Below are 18,353 nucleotides of genomic sequence, written 5' to 3' on the forward strand. Positions count from 1 at the left end.
CTAAAGTATTGAGAAGATATTTTAAGTTAGATTTTTCTATTTTAAAAAAAATCAGAATCAGTTTTAAAAATTAGAGAATCTGTGTAACAAAAATTTGAGATAATGGACTAAATGGTGTATTAAGAAAAGATTGCAACTTGGAAAGTTTATATTTAGTCTGGTATTTCACTCATGTAAGAAGAAAACAGATATAGGGGCACCTGGGTGGCTCAGTTGGTTAAGCGTCTGCCTTCGGCTCAGATCATGATCTCAGGGTCCTGGGATTAAGCCCCGCATCGGGCTCCCTGCTCAGCGGGGAGTCTGCTTCTCCCTTTCCCTCTGCTCCTCCGCACAACTCATGCTCTCTTTCTCTCTCTTCTATCAAATAAATAAATAAAATCTTAAAAAGAAGAAGAAGAAGGAGCACTTGGGTGGCTCACTCATTAAGTGTCTGCTTTCGACTCAGATCATGATCCCAGGGTCTGGGGTCGAGCCCCACATCGGGCTCCCTGCTCGGCGGGAAGCCTGCTTCTCCCTCTCCCACTCCCCCTGCTTGTGTTCCCTCTCTCACTGTGTCTCCCTCTGTCAAATAAGTAAAATCTTAAAAAAAAAAAAAAAAGAAGAAGAAGAGAGATACAATTTTTGGATATCTAAGGTTTTAGAAAAGATGGAATTTCTGTGTATATCATGAAAGTATTACCCAAAAGATATTCTAAGTAAATGAGAGACTAAGCAAAATAAAAAGTTCAAAGAGAACTTATGGTATTAAAGAATTTGTGGTGAATAATGAATTCAATAAAACATGGAATTGCATTTCAGTAATTATTGTAAATTTATTTATAAAATGTGAATGTTAAATATTGGTGATAAAAAATAGGTAATGCAGCAAATCATAGTTTTATTGCAATAATCTGGGTCTGGTGCTCAGATAATATAAAATTGTCTAGGAACTAGGAGAAAATGCAAAACCATAATCATTCCCTTTCATTCATGATTTAGTAATCAAAAAATATATATAAGGTAAACAGTATCTCTGAAATGTGAACGTAAAATATTGGTGATAAAAAAATAGGTAATGCAGCAAATCATAATTTTATTGCAATAATCTGGGTCTGACTCAAGTTTAGTCAAGGGAGGAACTCTGGTGATATGCAGCCCTAAGTTCAAGAGACGGGGATACTTTGTTGGGAACTTCCAAATAATTCAACACTCCAAGTATTTTGTAATTCACTCATGTGGCCCAGAGTTAATTTACCTGCTAGTTCCTTAACTGTGGACCAAAAAAATAACTTCAGATGTAAATCTTGGTCACTGGGTTTTTAAGTTCTATTACTGACAAGTTTTTTTCAATTACAAAATAATTTGGTAAGATGGTACGGTATGATATGGCATTGGTACAGTGTATATAGCATGGCTTGGAATGGTTTGTATTCCATGGGGAAGGCTCTTGGCAAAGTGGGAGAAAGTTTCTTACTCTAAAAACGATACAGGGGCGCCTCGGTGGCTCAGTCAGTTAAGCGTCTGCCTTCAGGTCAGGTCAGGATCCCAGCGTTCTAGGATTGAGCCCCGCATCGGGCTCCCTGCTCAGGGGCTCAGCGGGGAATCTGCTCCTCCCTCTCCCTCTCCCTCTCCTTCTCCTTCTGCCCTTCCCCACCCCCCGCTCATGTTCTCCTTCTTTCTCTCTCTCAAATAAATAAATAAAATCTTAAAAAAAATTTTAAATACAGTATTATCACAGAAAGCTGAAATTAGAAAAAAGTAATCTCTGATATTATCACAATAGAACAACTTGTATCATCGGGCGCCTGGGTGGCTCAGTTGGTTAAGCGACTGCCTTCGGCTCAGGTCATGATCCTGGAGTCCCGGGATCGAGTCCCGCATCAGGCTCCCTGCTCGGCAGGGCGTCTGCTTCTCCCTCTGACCTTCTCCCTTCTCACGTGCTCTCTCTCTCTCACTCTCTCTCTCTCAAATAAATAAAATCTTTAAAAAAAAAAAAAAGAACAACTTGTATCATCTCAAGATAGTTTCCCTCCATGCTTTATTTTATGAACAACATTTTTATTGTATATACAAATTTGTATTATGCTTCTGTACTTATTATATAATAAGTACTTTCTATGTTGCCACATGGTCTTTCTTTTCACATGATCTTTTTAATTATTATTATTTTAATGACTACTTAATATTTATTAAGTAAATATTTCATATTTTAAATTCTTTGTTGTTGGGCAATCAAGTTGTTTCCTTTCAAATTTTCAGTAAAAAATGTTCTTCTAACCAGTCATTCAGTAATAGAAATAATTTTAATGAAAAGCTCAGTTACTTTCTTACCTAATCTAAAGATTCATACACTCACCACAGCAGTGTTACTTGATGTTTTTATTTGATCAAATAGAAAATCTTGTAAAGAGAAACTGATCCAAAAGGAACTAAAACTCTAGAAACTATAGTTTGTCTTGAAGCTTTTACATTAAGAGACCAAGAGTCGGCAATACGTACAGTTAGCAATCTGACAAACGCTTTTTAACAGCAATTATCTTAAACTCATACTAAATTTCATGAAAATAAACTAATAATAAATATAAATTTGGGGAGGAAAGAAACAAAAAACTTTCCATCCCCCTTAAAACAGTAATCTAAACGAATTAAAGCAATTCTGCACACCCTACTAAAAATTAGAGGTTGCACTTTTTGGTTTGACTAGTACTACCCTCAGGAGAAAAGATGGCAAAGTGCCTAAATCATTTTGTTTTGCAACTTGTCATGGCTAATAGTAATTTATCAAGACAGTTTGCTTTAATCTTTTTAGTGGGGGGGGGATGAGTGAGTAAAAGCGGAAGTATGTAAACTTAGTAAACAGCTCACTTCCAGAACTTGCTCTATTTAGAACTCCTGCTGCTCCTAAATTTTGTTCTTTTGTTCTCTCTGCACAACCACGCAAGACTGAACTCTGCCCCCCCAAAAAAGTCATCTTACTTATATTTTGGTAGCGAGAATTTGAAAGACGAAGAGGTAATTGAAGTGAATATTGTTAAGATGATTCAGTATTTTTTTGAATTCAGCTAACCCTGCACATAGAGCAAAACAAGCTGGTAGGGTTTTCCAGGAAGACTTTCCTTGAGACGACTTCAACAAAACCAGAAAATCCAGCTGCCATAAGTTACTTGAGATAAAAATGCATTCACAAAAAAAAAAAAAAAAATGCATTCACACTTAGTCAAAGGGAAGACACAAGTAAGGGGCTAGTGGAGTATCTTAGCTATTAAATGATGGCGCTAAACTTCCATACTCTGGCAGGAATGGCACATAGAATTCTTTTGCAAACTGCATCTCCCAGATTGGAGGCGCCCATAAAAAGCAAATGGTATAAGAATTAAGATCGCAATTGTTATTTGTGCTTTTGGCTGCTGAACCAGTGAGCCCTCTGGCTGACTTGTGCTTCTCCAATTCTCCTGGGATTTCATGCTCTGTCATCCCTGAAGAAAAAGATTTAGAGTGTAGAATCTGTTGACATCTTGTTAGTTCTGGGGGAATAGGACTTCTGAAGAGAAAAGACAAGCTGAGAAAACCCCCATAGGAATCAGGATGATTGGCCACGGAGCAATTTTACGTGTATGTGAATCTTTTCAGAAAGGAACCCTCTCTGTGTCCCCGTTCCAAGATTACCTGTTAGAATCCTTCTCAAAACCAAGAAAGCCGGTAAAGGTCATTCCAAGACAGCCCCAAGGCTCAAGTCCCCTTGAAATACTTAAAACCTGCTATGAAGTACTTGAAATGTCTCTTTTCTAGACTAACCAATCCAAATACTATCAATGAATCCTTATCATTGTAAAATGTGAGGGGCGCCTGGGTGGCTCAGTCAGTGAAGCATCCGGCTCTTGATGTCAGCTCAGGTCATGATCTCGGGGTTGTGAGATCAATCCCTATGTTGGGCTCCCATCTCGGTAGGGAGTCTGCTTGAGATTCTCTCTCTCCTCTCCCTCTGCCCCTCCCCCTACTCATGCACATGCCCTTTCTCCCTCTAAAATAAATAAATAAACCTTTAAAAAATTTTTTGAATGCCCTCCATTTCCTAAGTCCTTGTCTATCTGGTGTAGTGACAGTCTAGTTGATCTATATCTTTGTTGAAGATGGGCTCCCAGTAATGAGCAATGATTCAGGGACAGCAAACCAAGACACAGCTGAACAGGATTACCTATCCTTTCGTTCGAGACTCTGTGGACATATTTAGATTTGATACTGCATGAGGCATACACTGCTGAGGAGTTACCCAATCCCTCCTGAGACAATACGATACATAGGTTGGACTTGTTAAAGAAGGTACAAACTCAGATGAGTTCTGTGGCCACGCAGGTAGCAAGTGAGATGCCATCTAGGGACCACAAGGAGTGACAGGGATTGGGGTAGTCTGGAGAGCACAGAGCATCCTTACAGGCATGCAGCCTCTTTTCTGTCTTTAAACACTACATGGGACAAATAAAGCACCGAACTCACCCATGGTCTGTGGTTTGTTACTACTGTACCTTGGGCTGGTCTGTGGTGTGGCTTTAGCTGCAGCACATGGGAAACTGGACCATCCAATGTTCTTATTGTGCTGAGCAAAATAAACTCTTTTGGGAAGAGAACAGTGCATAACAAAATGAGCAGCAATTGCTTGTTTTAAATCTTTCAGAAGTAACGTTGTCAATGCTCCTAAACCTCTTGTGACACTTGGATGTTGTTAGATCTCCTTTTCCAAAGCTACAGAGATTATGTTTATTCCACAAATATTTATCATTGATAATGTTACTATTTAATTAGCTTACTGTGTGACAGGCACTATGCTAAGTGTTTTGTGCACATGATTAAAAATAATCCTCACAAAAAGAACATGAAATTGGCACTGCCCACAACTAGTACAATGCAGAAATTTACTACTGTTCTTTCTCTGATTGTCCCTTTTTCTTCCCCCAGTGATGACACACGTTGTTTTTACCCATAACACTAGGTAGCAGGCACAACAATCCTTAGAAAGAAACTCATTAAAAATTTTGTACTGATTTATTCTGTAACTGCTTGTAGACTGGCAGGAACAAGAAACTCAACTGATTTGTTTTTAGAGTGCTTTTTTTTTTTTTTTTCCAATTGTCATATATTGTCTTCTTGTTAAAACATTTCCCCTCATCTTGTAGACAGAGCTCGGATGGAAAGTCAAGCCTTTTCCACTGTGGACTGTCTTGCTGCTGGGCAGGAAGAACTCATCCTCTTGCAGGAGAAGGTCAAAAATGGGAAACTATCTGTGGATGAAGCCCTAGAGAAATTTAAACATTGGCAGATGGGAAAGACTGAGCTGGAGATGATTCAGCAGGTAATACTGACCCCAATCCCTGCTGGAACATTCACTCACTTGCAGAGCCTCTCTATAAATGTCTTTACGAGAAACACAGGTAACTGTTCTTTTGATTTTAACTAGCCACAAAAAAAGATGTTTTTGAACTACCAATTAAACGTTTCATGTTTACAAACCATTGGTGAACTCAACGCTGGGACTCAGTGTATCAGTGTTAATACCTGATCATCTTATAAGGCTATGTGAATGTTTTGTGAATCTCATTGCTGAAATTAAGGTGAAGCATCTTTACACTAACATGTGCTCAGCATTCTGAAGGGTATATTATGTTGAGCAGGCTTAAAGGGAACAAGAAAATAATTTAAATCATATCAGGCAATAGTCCTCAATGAAATATAGTAAAGTTTTCTCTGCTCTTCCCCTTAACCTTTGGGGGGGGGGGAAACTGTATATATCAGTCAAGATTTACAGACAAATGCGGCCAAGAGTATTAACTTCAGATAAGCTTGTCTTCTATTAATATAACATACATCCTAAGAGGGTATTAGAGTAGGTGATTCTGAGATGAGCCTGAAAACAAAATATACCATATATACCCCATGACATTCCTCAGTGAGGGGTATCAAGACCGTATTCTGTTTTATCCTGCAGGCCCTCCTACTCCCAAAACAGTCCAACGGTTTTTTTCTTCTCATCACAGAAAGCCCCAGTGCCATAGAAACCAGCTCTCAGGAAACTGTTTGATTAAACACATTCAATTAGCTAGTTTAGGCCAAAGTACAAATAATCATTAAAACTTAATACATACCTTTCCCAAGAGATCATTTTTATTGAAAAACAATGCTTAGGAACACATTTTTAAACAACAGAAAAATGAATCCCAGTGATAACATTCCAAATAAACGGGCATAGAGGCAGAAGATAGATCAGGCAAGGGGACTTTCCCAGCACCTCTGAGATCACTCCTTCTCAGAACCCACCTGTCTTGAAGTGCAGCTCTGGCCGTGGGCAGTGGCTGGACCTGAGCCAGGTTTTGCAGTGCCAAGCAAGGGCAGTTGTTTTGCCAAACAAATGGGAAAAAAAATGCTGATTGTACAGTTTTGCGACTGATCATCATCCCTCCTATCCTGAAGCAGGTAAACCGTGCCGAGGTGTAGGCCTACACAACCACTCTCCTAGCACTGCCAGCAAGTTTTGTTGAAATAAGTCAGTTGCGCCTCACTCTCTTAGATCATAATAAAGTTTACAATTTAGAGTGATCCAACCGAAATACCTTCTTGGAAATTATTTGACTAATTGTTGGTTGTTTTTATTTTGTTTGTGTATTTATATTTAATACTGTTTTAGAAAGAATTTAAGGTGGCCTCTGACTACTTTGAGATGATCTGACTTGTCCAATATATGGGGAAAATGGGATATTGAATACGGTTACTGTTTATGCAAGACAAAACAAAATTTAACCTGTAACTACAAGGACAAACACTAAGGCTGTTTTCCATTAGAGCCGAAAGTTCAGTGACTGACTGAATACCGTTTGACGATCAGTCAGTCCTTTTCCTTTTTTATGTCTCCAGCTTTAGTGAGATACAATTGGCTCTAATGCTGGGGAAATTTAAGGTGTACTACAGTGTTGATTTCACACACTTACATATGATTACCACCATAGTGTTAGCTAACATCTCCATCATGTCACAAAATGACCATTTCTGTATTGGGGCGACAACATTTAATAGCTTCTCTCTTAGCAACTTCCCAGTGTATAAAGTGGTATTGTTTACTGTGATCTCCGTGCTGTACATTGGATCACCAGAACTTATTTATCTTATAACTGGAAGTTTGTACCCTTTGACCAACTTCTCCCCTTCCCCTCCACTCCCCGGTCGCTGGTAACCACCACTCTACTCACTGAGTTCAGCTTTTTTAGATTCCACATACAAATGTTATCATACCATGTTTGTCTTTCTCTCTCTGACTTTTTTCACCTAGAATAATGCCCTCAAGGTCCATTCATGTTGTCACAGATCGCAGGATTTCCTTCTTCCTTAATCCATTCATCCGTTGACAGGCACTTAGCTTGTTTCCATATCTTGACTATTGTGGATAATCCTGCAGTGAACATGAGGGTACAGATATCGCTTCAAAATCCTATTTTCATTTTCTTCAGATATATACTCAGGAATGGGATTACTGGATCATAGGGTAGTTCTATTTTTAATTTTTTAAAAAACCTACATCCTACTTTTTCCACAGTGGCCGCACCAATTTACATTCCCACCAACAGTGCACAAGGATTCCCTTCTCTCCACATCCTGTAGACACTTGTTATCTCTTCTTGGTGATAACCATTTTAACAGGTGTGAGGTGATAATATCTCAATGTAGCTTTGATTTGCATTTCCCTATTGATTAGTGATATTGTGCACCTTTTCATGTACCTGTTGGCCATTCGTATGTCTTTTTTTTTTTTTTGAAAAATGTCTATTTACTTCCTCTGCCCATTTTTTTCCTCTGATCATTTTTTAACTAGATTATTTGGATTTTGCTACTGCATTGTTTGAATTCTTAATATATTTTGGATATTTACCCCTTACCAGATAGATGATTTGCAAATGCCTTCTCCCATTCTGTAGGTTGCCTTTTCATTTTTTGATCATTTCTTCTGCTGTGCAGAAGCTTTTTAGGTTGATGTAGTCCTACTTGTTTATTTTTGCTTTTGTTGCTTGTGCTTTGGGGTGTCATATCCAAAAAACTATTACCAAGGCCAATGTCAAGGAGCTTTTTTCCCCTGTGTTTTCTTAGTCCTTAACATGAGGGCCTGGACAACACCCTGAATAACAGAAAAAGGAATGTTCTCCCCATTTTCCCAACATATATACACACTCATTCCTATACACTCTTCAATATTACTCTTGTAGTTTGCAAAAATATTCATTTATACCCTGAGGATAAATCTATCGGGGGTAACTGTGATGTTATATTATTAGTGACAGAGGTATTATCCTAAGAAAATAGGAGGGAAAATGGCACAAACAGAGAGTTGGTAATAAAGAGTTTCTAGAAGATTGAAGACCCGTGTAGAACCCCTGGCTTTGAAGGTGAGATGGTTGAGAAGGTAGAAACCTTGCCTTTCACCCTCCTCACTGCTGCTCATACCCAGTAGGTGTCTTTCTTATAGAAGAATGTTTACTCCACTCCCAGAAGAGGATGCTTACACTAATGAAAACAACTCTCTTTTTAGGAAACATGGTTTCTGGGTTCCAAGGGAAACCCTTAGGAAAAAGGGTTATTCTTAGATTCTCTTCTCAAAGGAGATTTTTTAGTGTTAGACTGTTTTACATTTTGGTTAACATAGTAATAGATGTTCCATGTAGAATGTTTTGTGGAAAGCAAAGAAAGATCACAAATGAGCTAAGAAGGGGAATCCAGTTATGTATCATTTGCTTCCAAGTCCCTGGTTCTTAGAAGGAATTCATAGGAAAGATTGTACCCACAGAAGCTGGAGATGGGCTCAGGCAGTAGCAAATCCGCCCTGTGTCACATTTTTGATTTTGGACACCAGATGGCCAAGATAGCCCCCTCAGATGTTAGACTGGGAAAACAGCAACCACAAGAATCGGGCTTTGGGTCGCCATGCTGACTCTATCACTTACAACTGTATATTTTCGGAAAATTATGTAACCTCTCTGAATCTCAGTTTCTATATATGTAAAATGAGATGATGACATACATACTTCATGAGTTTGCAAGAATTAAATAAGATAACACATTTAAAATATCAGGGATGGTTTATTAGGACACTGTAAGTACCAAATTAGTGCTACCTAGTCGTGGTGGTCCTGGTGACAGTACTTGATGTTTTCATCTTGATCCATGACAAATTTGTAAATCTTCACTTGTATTTTCTGGTCATTTCCTCATTAAGGAAAAACTACGCCAACTACGAGATTGCATTATTGGGAAAAGGCCAGAAGAAGAAAATGTGTCTGGTAAGTAAGATTTGTCTGTTATTCCTTTATCAGTCTGATAAAGGAGAAAATGCAAGGACTATGGAATTAGGTTTGAATTCAAATCTGTGCTCCATCACTTCCCAGCTGCATGAATGGACAGCATCTAATCCCTGGTACTCAGGTTCTTTGTCTACAAAACAGGGGTAATTATAGATCTATCTGGATGTGGTTGTGTATAAGTTAATATCTAAAACATTTTTCACCTTCTTTAACCCATAATGAACCTTCAATAAATGCTAGTTTCTTTCCTTTGGTTTCTATGAAATTTGCAAATAAGATAATTCCCCTCTAGTTTTTTTTTTATATGTATAAGCCATTATACAGAGTACTGAATTATTAAGGAGTCATACTTTTTTAATAAGGTTGAATATTCTCAATATAGTCAGTTCTCACAATTGTCCACATGTGGATCATTTTATTTTTTTTTAAATATTTTATTTATTCATGAGAGACAGGGAGAGAGAGAGGGAGAGAGAGAGAGAGAGAGAGAAGCAGAGGGAGAAGCAGGCTCCCAAGGAGCAGGGAGCCCGATGCAGGACTTGATCCCAGGACCCTGGGATCATGACCTGAGCCGAAGGCAGACCCTTAACCATCTGAGCCACCCAGGCGCCCCACATGTGGATCATTTTAAATTGTAAATCTCAGGTTGCTTTCCCCTGTAGCTAGCATGCTTCTTGGCAATGCAGATGCCCCTTGCTAATAATTAACAGTTGCTCTCGGGGGGGCGGGGGGGTGGCGCGACACTCATTTTCATATTAATACAAACCAAACATTATTAAGATGGTAAATCTTCTCCAAAGATAAACAGCACATTCCAAAATTGAAAATAAATTCTGTTGTCATAATTGGACGACTCTTTCCCCAAGTCCTTACCCCTGCACAGATAATTAAAAACTGACAAAAACTAGAAAACCTTGAAATTTCCATCTCTTCCATTTTCAGTAAGATTGCATAGATTTTAGCTAGTACCTTCATGTTGAAATTTACCCTGAAAAAGTTTATTTTCATATTATCAAATTGGTATCTGCTTTTCCATAGAAAGTTCTTTAAGCTCTTTTAGAAATGTTTTCTAAAAACAGAAATAAACTTTCTAAAATAATTAGGTTCGTAAATGCAAGCTGATTTACAGATAACTGAGTTCTATAGATCTCCATTCTACTGTGGAAAAAGATTAAAATTTTAACAATGTATCAAATTATAAAATATAGAAGTATCTTCACTAAGGAACATTAGGTAGTAACAGCTAATATTTGACTATCTACTATACACTTAAATGTTATCTTTTTAATTTCTTACAATAATCCTTTGAGGTAGACATTAGTCCCAATTTATAAATAAAGAAACAGATTGTAAGAAACTAAGAAGCCCAAAGACACACAGATTAGAAACTACAACTTACTTCTTTTTTAATCCAAAGTCAATGTTTTTAATCATTGGTGTCTTAATTAGGAATTGGCTAGTTGCCCTTCTAACCAAAAGTAGTACCAGACAAACCCTCCCACTGTACAGAACACTAACACTGGGCAAAAATATGAGGCAGTTGATTTCAGGGAGTAGGCAATTAGCAGCGTAAGACCATAATTCCAGTGACAAAATATACAAGATGACTCTGATGATTGCCCAGGAGACTGATTTTCTGACTATAGTCTGTGCAAAGCAGGGCAATCCTTTGACACGAGGAGGCAAAGATCAGAGTTCAGGGCAGCCAGAGCTTCTAGAATGTGTGTGGTGGATCACTGAAGAAGAGATAGCTGTGTAGAGAGGTAGCCTCAGAGGCCACAGGTCTGTAGCCAAGAGATGAGCTGTACATGTGCAGGGCAGGACCACTCAGGCATACAAGATAACAGCTTCTAGGACACTGAAAGCAAAAGGAGACACTAGAGTTTGAGCAGAGCCAGGGAAAGGCCATACTGGGGATGTTTGAGTTCTTGCCCTGCCAGAGTGGAAATATCTCCTTAATACATTGTTAAAACAACTGGCATTCCGCTGTGACACTTAAGAGATGTAATGATTAGGGGCGCCTGGGTGGCTCAGTTGGTTAAGCGACTGCCTTCGGCTCAGGTCATGATCCTGGAGTCCCGGGATCGAGTCCCACATCGGGCTCCCTGCTCAGCAGGGAGTCTGCTTCTCCCTCTGACCCTCTTCCCTCTCATGCTCTCTATCTCTCGTTCTCTCTCTCTCAAATAGATAAATAAAATCTTTAAAAAAAAAAAAAAAAAAAGAGATGTAATGATTAAAGACCATGACGCCTCCTCTAGAAGACCTCCTCTAGACCTGCCTTAACAAAGCCTAAAACCAAGCCCCTACAATGTTCACATGGAAGGCAGAGTTTGTAGGCTCAGTCCCACTGAGGGCTTTAGAAAACACCAGGGGGCGGCTATAGATCAACACTGGAAAAAGCATAAAACCGGGCCTATACAAGTTCATGCCAGTCATCAAACTGCCTGCTAAAATGAGAACCTACACTTTATAACTTATTAGAGGAATATTACAGAATCCAGAATACACAACTGATTGTCTATAATGTCCAGTATTCAATTTTTTTTAAAAAAAAGGAAGACATTCAAAGATACAGGAAAATGTAATCCATAGAAAAAAGCCATCAATAAAAATTGCATCTAAAATGGTCCCATTGTTCAAACTGAATGGGAAGAAATCAGAGAGGGAGACAAACCATGAGAGATTCTGGACTCCGGGAAACAAACTGAAAGATACAGAGGGGAGAGGGTGGGGGGAAGGGGTAACCAGGTGATGGGCATTAAGGAGGGCACGTGTGGTGAGGAACACTGGATGTTATACACAACTAATGAATCGTTGAACACTACATCAAGAACTGATGATATACTATACGCTGGCTAACTGAACATAATAAAAAAAAATGGCCCCGTTGTTGATCTTAACAGACAAAGACTTTAAAGCAACTCTTAGAACCACAGTTAAATTAATAAAAAAATATGTTTTTAAGGAGTGAATAAAGAGGTAATCTATTGATATTTACAGAACATGACATGGGAAAAAATTAGAATACATGTCTGCTTAAGGTGTACATGGAAGGTTTACCAAAATAGTACATATGCTGGGATATTTAAAAAGTTTCAATAAATTTCAAAAGATTGAAATCTTCAGAGTATGTTCTCAGAAAGATTTCAGCCTTTTGAAATCTTATATTCTCTTACCATGACAGAAAGAAATTAGAATTTAATTAAAAAATTAGAAATGTCTCAAAATCGTTAGGAATTAAATACATTTCAAAACAACTGAAGGGTCAAATAAGAAATCACAAGAAAATATTTCAACCTGAATGATAATGAAAATACAACATATCAAAATGTGTGGAATGAAACTAAAATAGTACTTCGAGGTAACTTTATGGCTATAAATTTTATAGTAAATATTATAGTAGAAAAGAGGAAAAACTTAAGATCAGTGATCTAGGTTTCCACTTTAGGAAACTGGAAAATGAAAAGCAAACTCAATCCAAAAAGAGATAAGAGGAAAAACTAGAAAGATCAGATTAAAAATCAGTAAAAAATGAAAAAGATGAACAATAGAAAAATGTACAAAACCAAAAATTAGTTATTTGAAAACATAACTAAAATTTATAAAACCATGACAAAAATGAACTGGAAAAAAGAGAAAACAAGAGTTACCATATCAGGAAAGTAAAGTGAGGCTATCACAACAGATCCTACCAATATTAAAAAGATACTAAGGAAATATAATTAGCTTTTTGCCAATACATTTAACAACTTAGATAAAAAGTACAAGTTAATTAAAAAATAAAACTTACAAAACTAAAAAAAAATTACACTCCTCTGAACGTAATATTTTACATATTCAACAAAGATGAGGCTGGGAAGGAGGCAATAAGAGCAGAAGAAAATGAGATATCAGTACACACCAAATATAATGGCTAGAATTTTTAGATATTGTCAAAATGAAGTGATTCAGCTATGGAACAACTTGATATTCATTGTATGCATTGCTAATGGAAGTGTAAAGGGGTATGGTGACTTTGGAACAGTTAAATGTGCACCTGCTTTATGGCCTAGACCAGCCACTCCTAGGGATTTTTCAAAGCAAAAAGGGGTGGGGGGACATGTGTATCCAAAGACTTGCTCACAAAATTCATAGCAGTTTCATTTACAAAGGCCAAACCAGAAACAATCCAAATGTCCAATAGAAGAAGAGATAATTATACTGAAGTATATTCACACAGTGGAATACTACTCAACAATAGAAAGAAATGCCTACTATTACACACAACAACATGAATGAATCTCACAGATATTATGCTAAATGAAAGATACCAAACATGAAGGAGTACGTGGTTTAAGATTCCATTTATTTGGAATTCTAGATAAAACTAATCTATAGCAAAAGAAATCAGATCGGGGTCACTAGAGGTAATAGGTTGAGGATTGATGTCAGGGGGCACAAGGGAATTTTCTGTAGAGAAAAATGTTCTCTATCCTAACTGGGTGATGGGCACATGGCTGTATACATTTGTCAGAAGTTATAAACCTGGGGCACCTGGGTGGCTCAGTCAGTTATGCGTCTGCCTTCGGCTCAGGTCATGATCCCAGGGTCCTGGAATCAAGCCCCGCATCAGGCTCTCAGCTGAGCAAAGAGCCTGCTTCTCCCTCTGCCTGCCGCTCCCCCTGCTTGTGCTCTCTCTCTCTGACAAATAAATAAAATCCTTAAAAAAAAACAGTCATAAACCTATACACTTTAAAATGTTTAAATTGTACTATACATAGTGAATAATGCTAATTCAAAAAAAGAATGGAGTAGCTCAGGCTAAAAGAATATCAAAGCAGAGTAGTAAGCTTTTATTAAGTGTCTAACATATCTAAAATCATATTATCTTGGGACAAGCATCAGAAGGAAAAAAGACAAAAGTAGTAAAAGACATGGTTTCACACTTTGTGGCCAGAAATCAGTATTTTTTTAATCCAACTGTGAAATTTCATAGTCACATCAAATATAAGAAGTAGTCAAACAATTTTTAAAAAGAAAGTTTAAGATAAATATTGAACAAAACTCAATAGAATGCGCTCTTTCTGTCTTCTAGATAAACTCACCATTGTGCACCATCCAAATGGTAAGTTTTTGGTATTTACTAAGAATTTCAGACTACAGAAAAGTACATGGTACGGGGCGCCTGGGTGGCTCAGTTGGTTAAGCGACTGCCTTCGGCTCAGGTCATGATCCTGGAGTCTCAGGATCGAGTCCCACATCGGGCTCCCTGCTCAGCAGGGAGTCTGCTTCTCCCTCTGACCCTCTTCCCTCTCGTGCTCTCTATCTCTCATTCTCTCTCTCTCAAATAAATAAATAAAATCTTTAAAAAAACAAAAAGTACATGGTAAACTAGTTTCCATATTAATGTAAACCTAATATGATTAGGGAGGTCAGTGCAAAAACTCATATAGATTTTCTTTGTATATGCTAAACCACTTGACGTCCAAAATAACTTGGAGGTGATTCTAGAATAGCAATGTAGAGGCATTGTTACACAGTAAAAAAAACATGTGCTTTGAACTCTGATGGGCCCGGCCCTTTACAACTTACTGATTACCACCTTTGGCAAACCACTTAAACTCTTCAGGCCTCAGTTTCCTCATATGTAAAATGGAGACCAGACTTCTACCTTGGGGAACTGCTATAAAGACTGATAATGACGTGTTAATGAGAGCTGACACTTAATAAGCGGGAGTTACTGAGACAGGAAATGAAATTGGAATAACACTTCAGAGGGTGATTCACTTTAGTGTGGGGGGGAGGAATGTATGCAGAAAGTTGGCAGGGTCAAGAGGGGCCAGAGGCCAGCTGGGGAGCTCTGACTAACCTAGGAGCAACTGTCTACAGCCTGAACCAAAGCAGTGACTGTGGGAACGGAGAAGAGCAATAGAAGCGAGCCACGGGGCTGGGATGGAAAATGGAAAGTCGGTGGTAAAGGCAAGAGGAGCAGTGACCAATGGGGAGTACTAGGAACAAGTTTTCATTAAAAAGTGTACTTTGCAATTGGCTGATCGCAGTAAATGGGGAAAAACAAAGAAGAAGGCGGCAGCATAATCTAGTCGGGGGTTGTTACTCAAAGGTGCTGGATTGTGTTTGAACAGAAGCAATTCCCCAGCATCCTATAGTCAACTATACGGGGAGGAGAAATTAACAACATACTTGCCAACGGTGCCTTTTCAATATGCCCCTTTGTATCTCTTCAGTAATTTTGCCCTTTACCGACATCCTACTCAGAGCATATATTGTTTTTTAAAAGTGCTGAATAAATGAATCATTAAATGTGTGAAAGAAGAAAGAGTAACAGAGTTTATATTTCTAGGTAATGAAAGTGCCCGCAACGAAAATATGTTGTATAACATACCCTTCCGCAATAAGGTAGGTTGTATTTATGTTAATTTTTATAAAATGCAAAAAAAAAAAAAGAACTTTGTTGAGAAAGAATTTAAGAGCCTTCTATCCTATGCTTTGAAACATTTTAACAAATATGAACAAAATAGGTTACATAGTTTTGTGTGCCAATTACTGCATGAGGAGTAATTTAAGGAAATTAACTATTTAGAAAAAAAGCAAAGGAAGAACTCAAAGGAAAAAGGCACCAAGGCCAAAGTATGGCTGAATTTACCATGTACAGACCAAATAAATCTTAGAGGAGTGATGGATACATGTTTTTCTTAGGAATAGTAATATGATGAGTCTATCTGAACCACAATGTATATAGTCCTTAAAGTCTACCTGAGGAAAAATTGTAACCCCAAAATATTGTTCATGTAAATAGCATCACTTCACATGTAGAGTTAACTGAAAATGAATTGCTAACAAGAAGCTAAAAATAACATGAAGCAAAGAGAGCAGCCATTGAGAACCAAGACTAGTTCAAGGCAACACTGCTAATGTCCTGACCACAAATTCTTCTCCAAAAACAAGCATATTATTCCAACTATCTACATATGTGATGTAGGAAATTTTCACTATGGCTCAGGATCATGTGGCAGCTGGATTTCTTGCTAAAATTCAGAATTAGAGCCCTTGGTAAGTTCTCATAATAAACCAGTTTTTAATAACCCTTTAAGCTCTCCTATGTTTTGAGTAAATCATAAGGATTCCTAAAAGTTATTTACCCTTCAGAACTGATTGACAGATTTACATTTCTGGACCATCCTGTGGCTACCAGTGAGCTATAGACCAAAGAGTCTAAAGTATAAGGACCCATTAAACTCACTGGACAGTAGCAGAATCATGGGGTACCACCAAGGCCTCTGAGTTTATGAAAATATCCTTGTCAAACAAAGATCCTTCTACAAGATCTGAAGGACTATACAATCATGGCATATTTTTTGAGAACAATATTTGGGGTAAGAGAAAAAGAATATAAATTCCCAGTACTTAGGCTATTCTCCCTCAAAATGGAAATAAAATTTGAACTCAAGGACTTTGCTCTCAGTGAGCTTTACAATGCTTCCTTCCTTTTAAGATGGAGGAATGTCTTGCCAGTTTCCTCTATGAAGCTATTTTCCTGTGAAAGGCAACTATGACTTTATCATGTTTCTTTGTTCTGCCTTAAAATGGAGAAATGCTAGCTCTGTATCTTTTTCTTTTTTTTTCTTAGCTTCCTACTCGACTCCAAGTTGAAAAGGAATTTGGTTTCTGATGCAGGAAAGATTACTAAAGAAGGTAAAATATCAGCTATATTTTTTTAGAAAGCTTAAAGCAGGCTTTATTAGAGACTTGAAGGAATCATTTGTCTAGCAAACAGAATAAATATTTCATTGTCTCCTCCTGAAATGATAAACATGTGTATTTTTCAAGCTAAAGGTGATTGTTCCTTGAAAGATTTATGTATAGGGGTGATTTTTTGCTAGCTAATCAATTTCGATTAATGACCCATTATTCACTAATACATTTCCTGTGATCTCACTTTCAGGTTATTATAATGAAACCCAAAAATATGCAGACACTGTGCTTTCTGAATGAAGCAAGCTTGCATTTGGATTGCCTGCTGTCTTCAGGGAAAATACTATACTATGAATGCAGAAGCAAACCTCTGGATTTCACAGTTTGTTATTGCCACAATTTATTGGCATTAACTTGCTTCAGATAGGTATATTAAGATTCAAATTGAATGCCATAGAGCAATTGCATTCTTTGACAATTCTTGCATTTCACAATGCATTTTGCCACTGAAGCAGCTGTTTCCCATTTTAACAATTAAAGGAAAACAAGAACAGAGAAGTGAAATGCTCTGTAACAAAGTTATTGCGCCTGTTTGAAGCACTAACCTTAACAGTTTACTCCTCTGTCCTTAGAATGAACGTGAAAATACAGATTTGTTTCATACATACTTGCCTTTTAAGTGGCTGGTCCATATCCTAAATTTCTGACATTCAAAGCTATAATTATTATCATCACATCATGTTTTCAAAAACCTTCCTTTAGTGACTATTTGCATATAACCTTGAGAATATTATTTTTTTAACTTTCTATATCTCAAATTAATATACATTTCCACAACCTACATTCTTTATTAAAAGGCTTACAATTTCAGCAACCTAGGTCTTAGAAACAACTTACTAGCTTAGAATAGAACAGAGTTTTATCATTCTATGATTTTCCATGTATGGTTCCTGCAAATAAAATGAATGTTTAAAACTATGTCTGACTTTCCAAAATAAATGTATAATAATTAACCACTAAATTCTTCTGCTCACCAGTTTATAAAAGGAAGGCTCCTGAAAAAAACTTTTAGCTCATTTAATTTCACTGCATAAGCCCCACAAAGTAAACACACAAATGATTCTTTTCCTCACTTCTAAACAGTGATAGGAATATCTATTTAAAGTGATTCTGCAAAACACTGATCACAGGTTTCTCATGACTATTAACATTCTCAAATAAGCTCAAGTTTTAAAAAATAGTACAGATGTTTGGTTCATCCCTAACAGATGATGCTTTGATTATGACACTTGGAAATCTAGTCTGTAGTTTCACATCCAAGCTTTCGAGAAATGGCAGGCCCTTCCA

General features: G+C 37.5%; 1 protein-coding gene across 4 annotated transcripts in view; it reads left to right on the top strand.

Annotated features, from left to right (window-relative positions):
- Positions 1 to 18,353, top strand: part of BANK1 (B cell scaffold protein with ankyrin repeats 1) — a 307,909-nt gene that overhangs the window by 281,803 nt on the left and 7,753 nt on the right. For 3 of the 4 annotated variants that reach the window (XM_073892030.1, XM_073892027.1, XM_025873512.2), the window contains 6 exons: positions 5,151 to 5,326; positions 9,230 to 9,293; positions 14,389 to 14,418; positions 15,655 to 15,710; positions 16,942 to 17,006; positions 17,257 to 18,027. In XM_073892030.1, coding sequence (XP_073748131.1) covers positions 5,151 to 5,326; positions 9,230 to 9,293; positions 14,389 to 14,418; positions 15,655 to 15,710; positions 16,942 to 16,983 — 368 coding nt within the window. In that variant the 3' untranslated portion in view covers positions 16,984 to 17,006; positions 17,257 to 18,027. Of the gene's footprint in view, positions 1 to 5,150; positions 5,327 to 9,229; positions 9,294 to 14,388; positions 14,419 to 15,654; positions 15,711 to 16,941; positions 17,007 to 17,256; positions 18,028 to 18,353 lie in introns of those variants that run through there. The other variant, XM_073892028.1, reaches the window with a different exon arrangement.

Source organism: Callorhinus ursinus, unplaced genomic scaffold (assembly GCF_003265705.2).
Source record: "Callorhinus ursinus isolate GAN/ISIS: 27379988/994484 unplaced genomic scaffold, GSC_fseal_2.0 scaffold4, whole genome shotgun sequence".
In the NCBI taxonomy this organism is placed as follows: domain Eukaryota; kingdom Metazoa; phylum Chordata; class Mammalia; order Carnivora; family Otariidae; genus Callorhinus; species Callorhinus ursinus.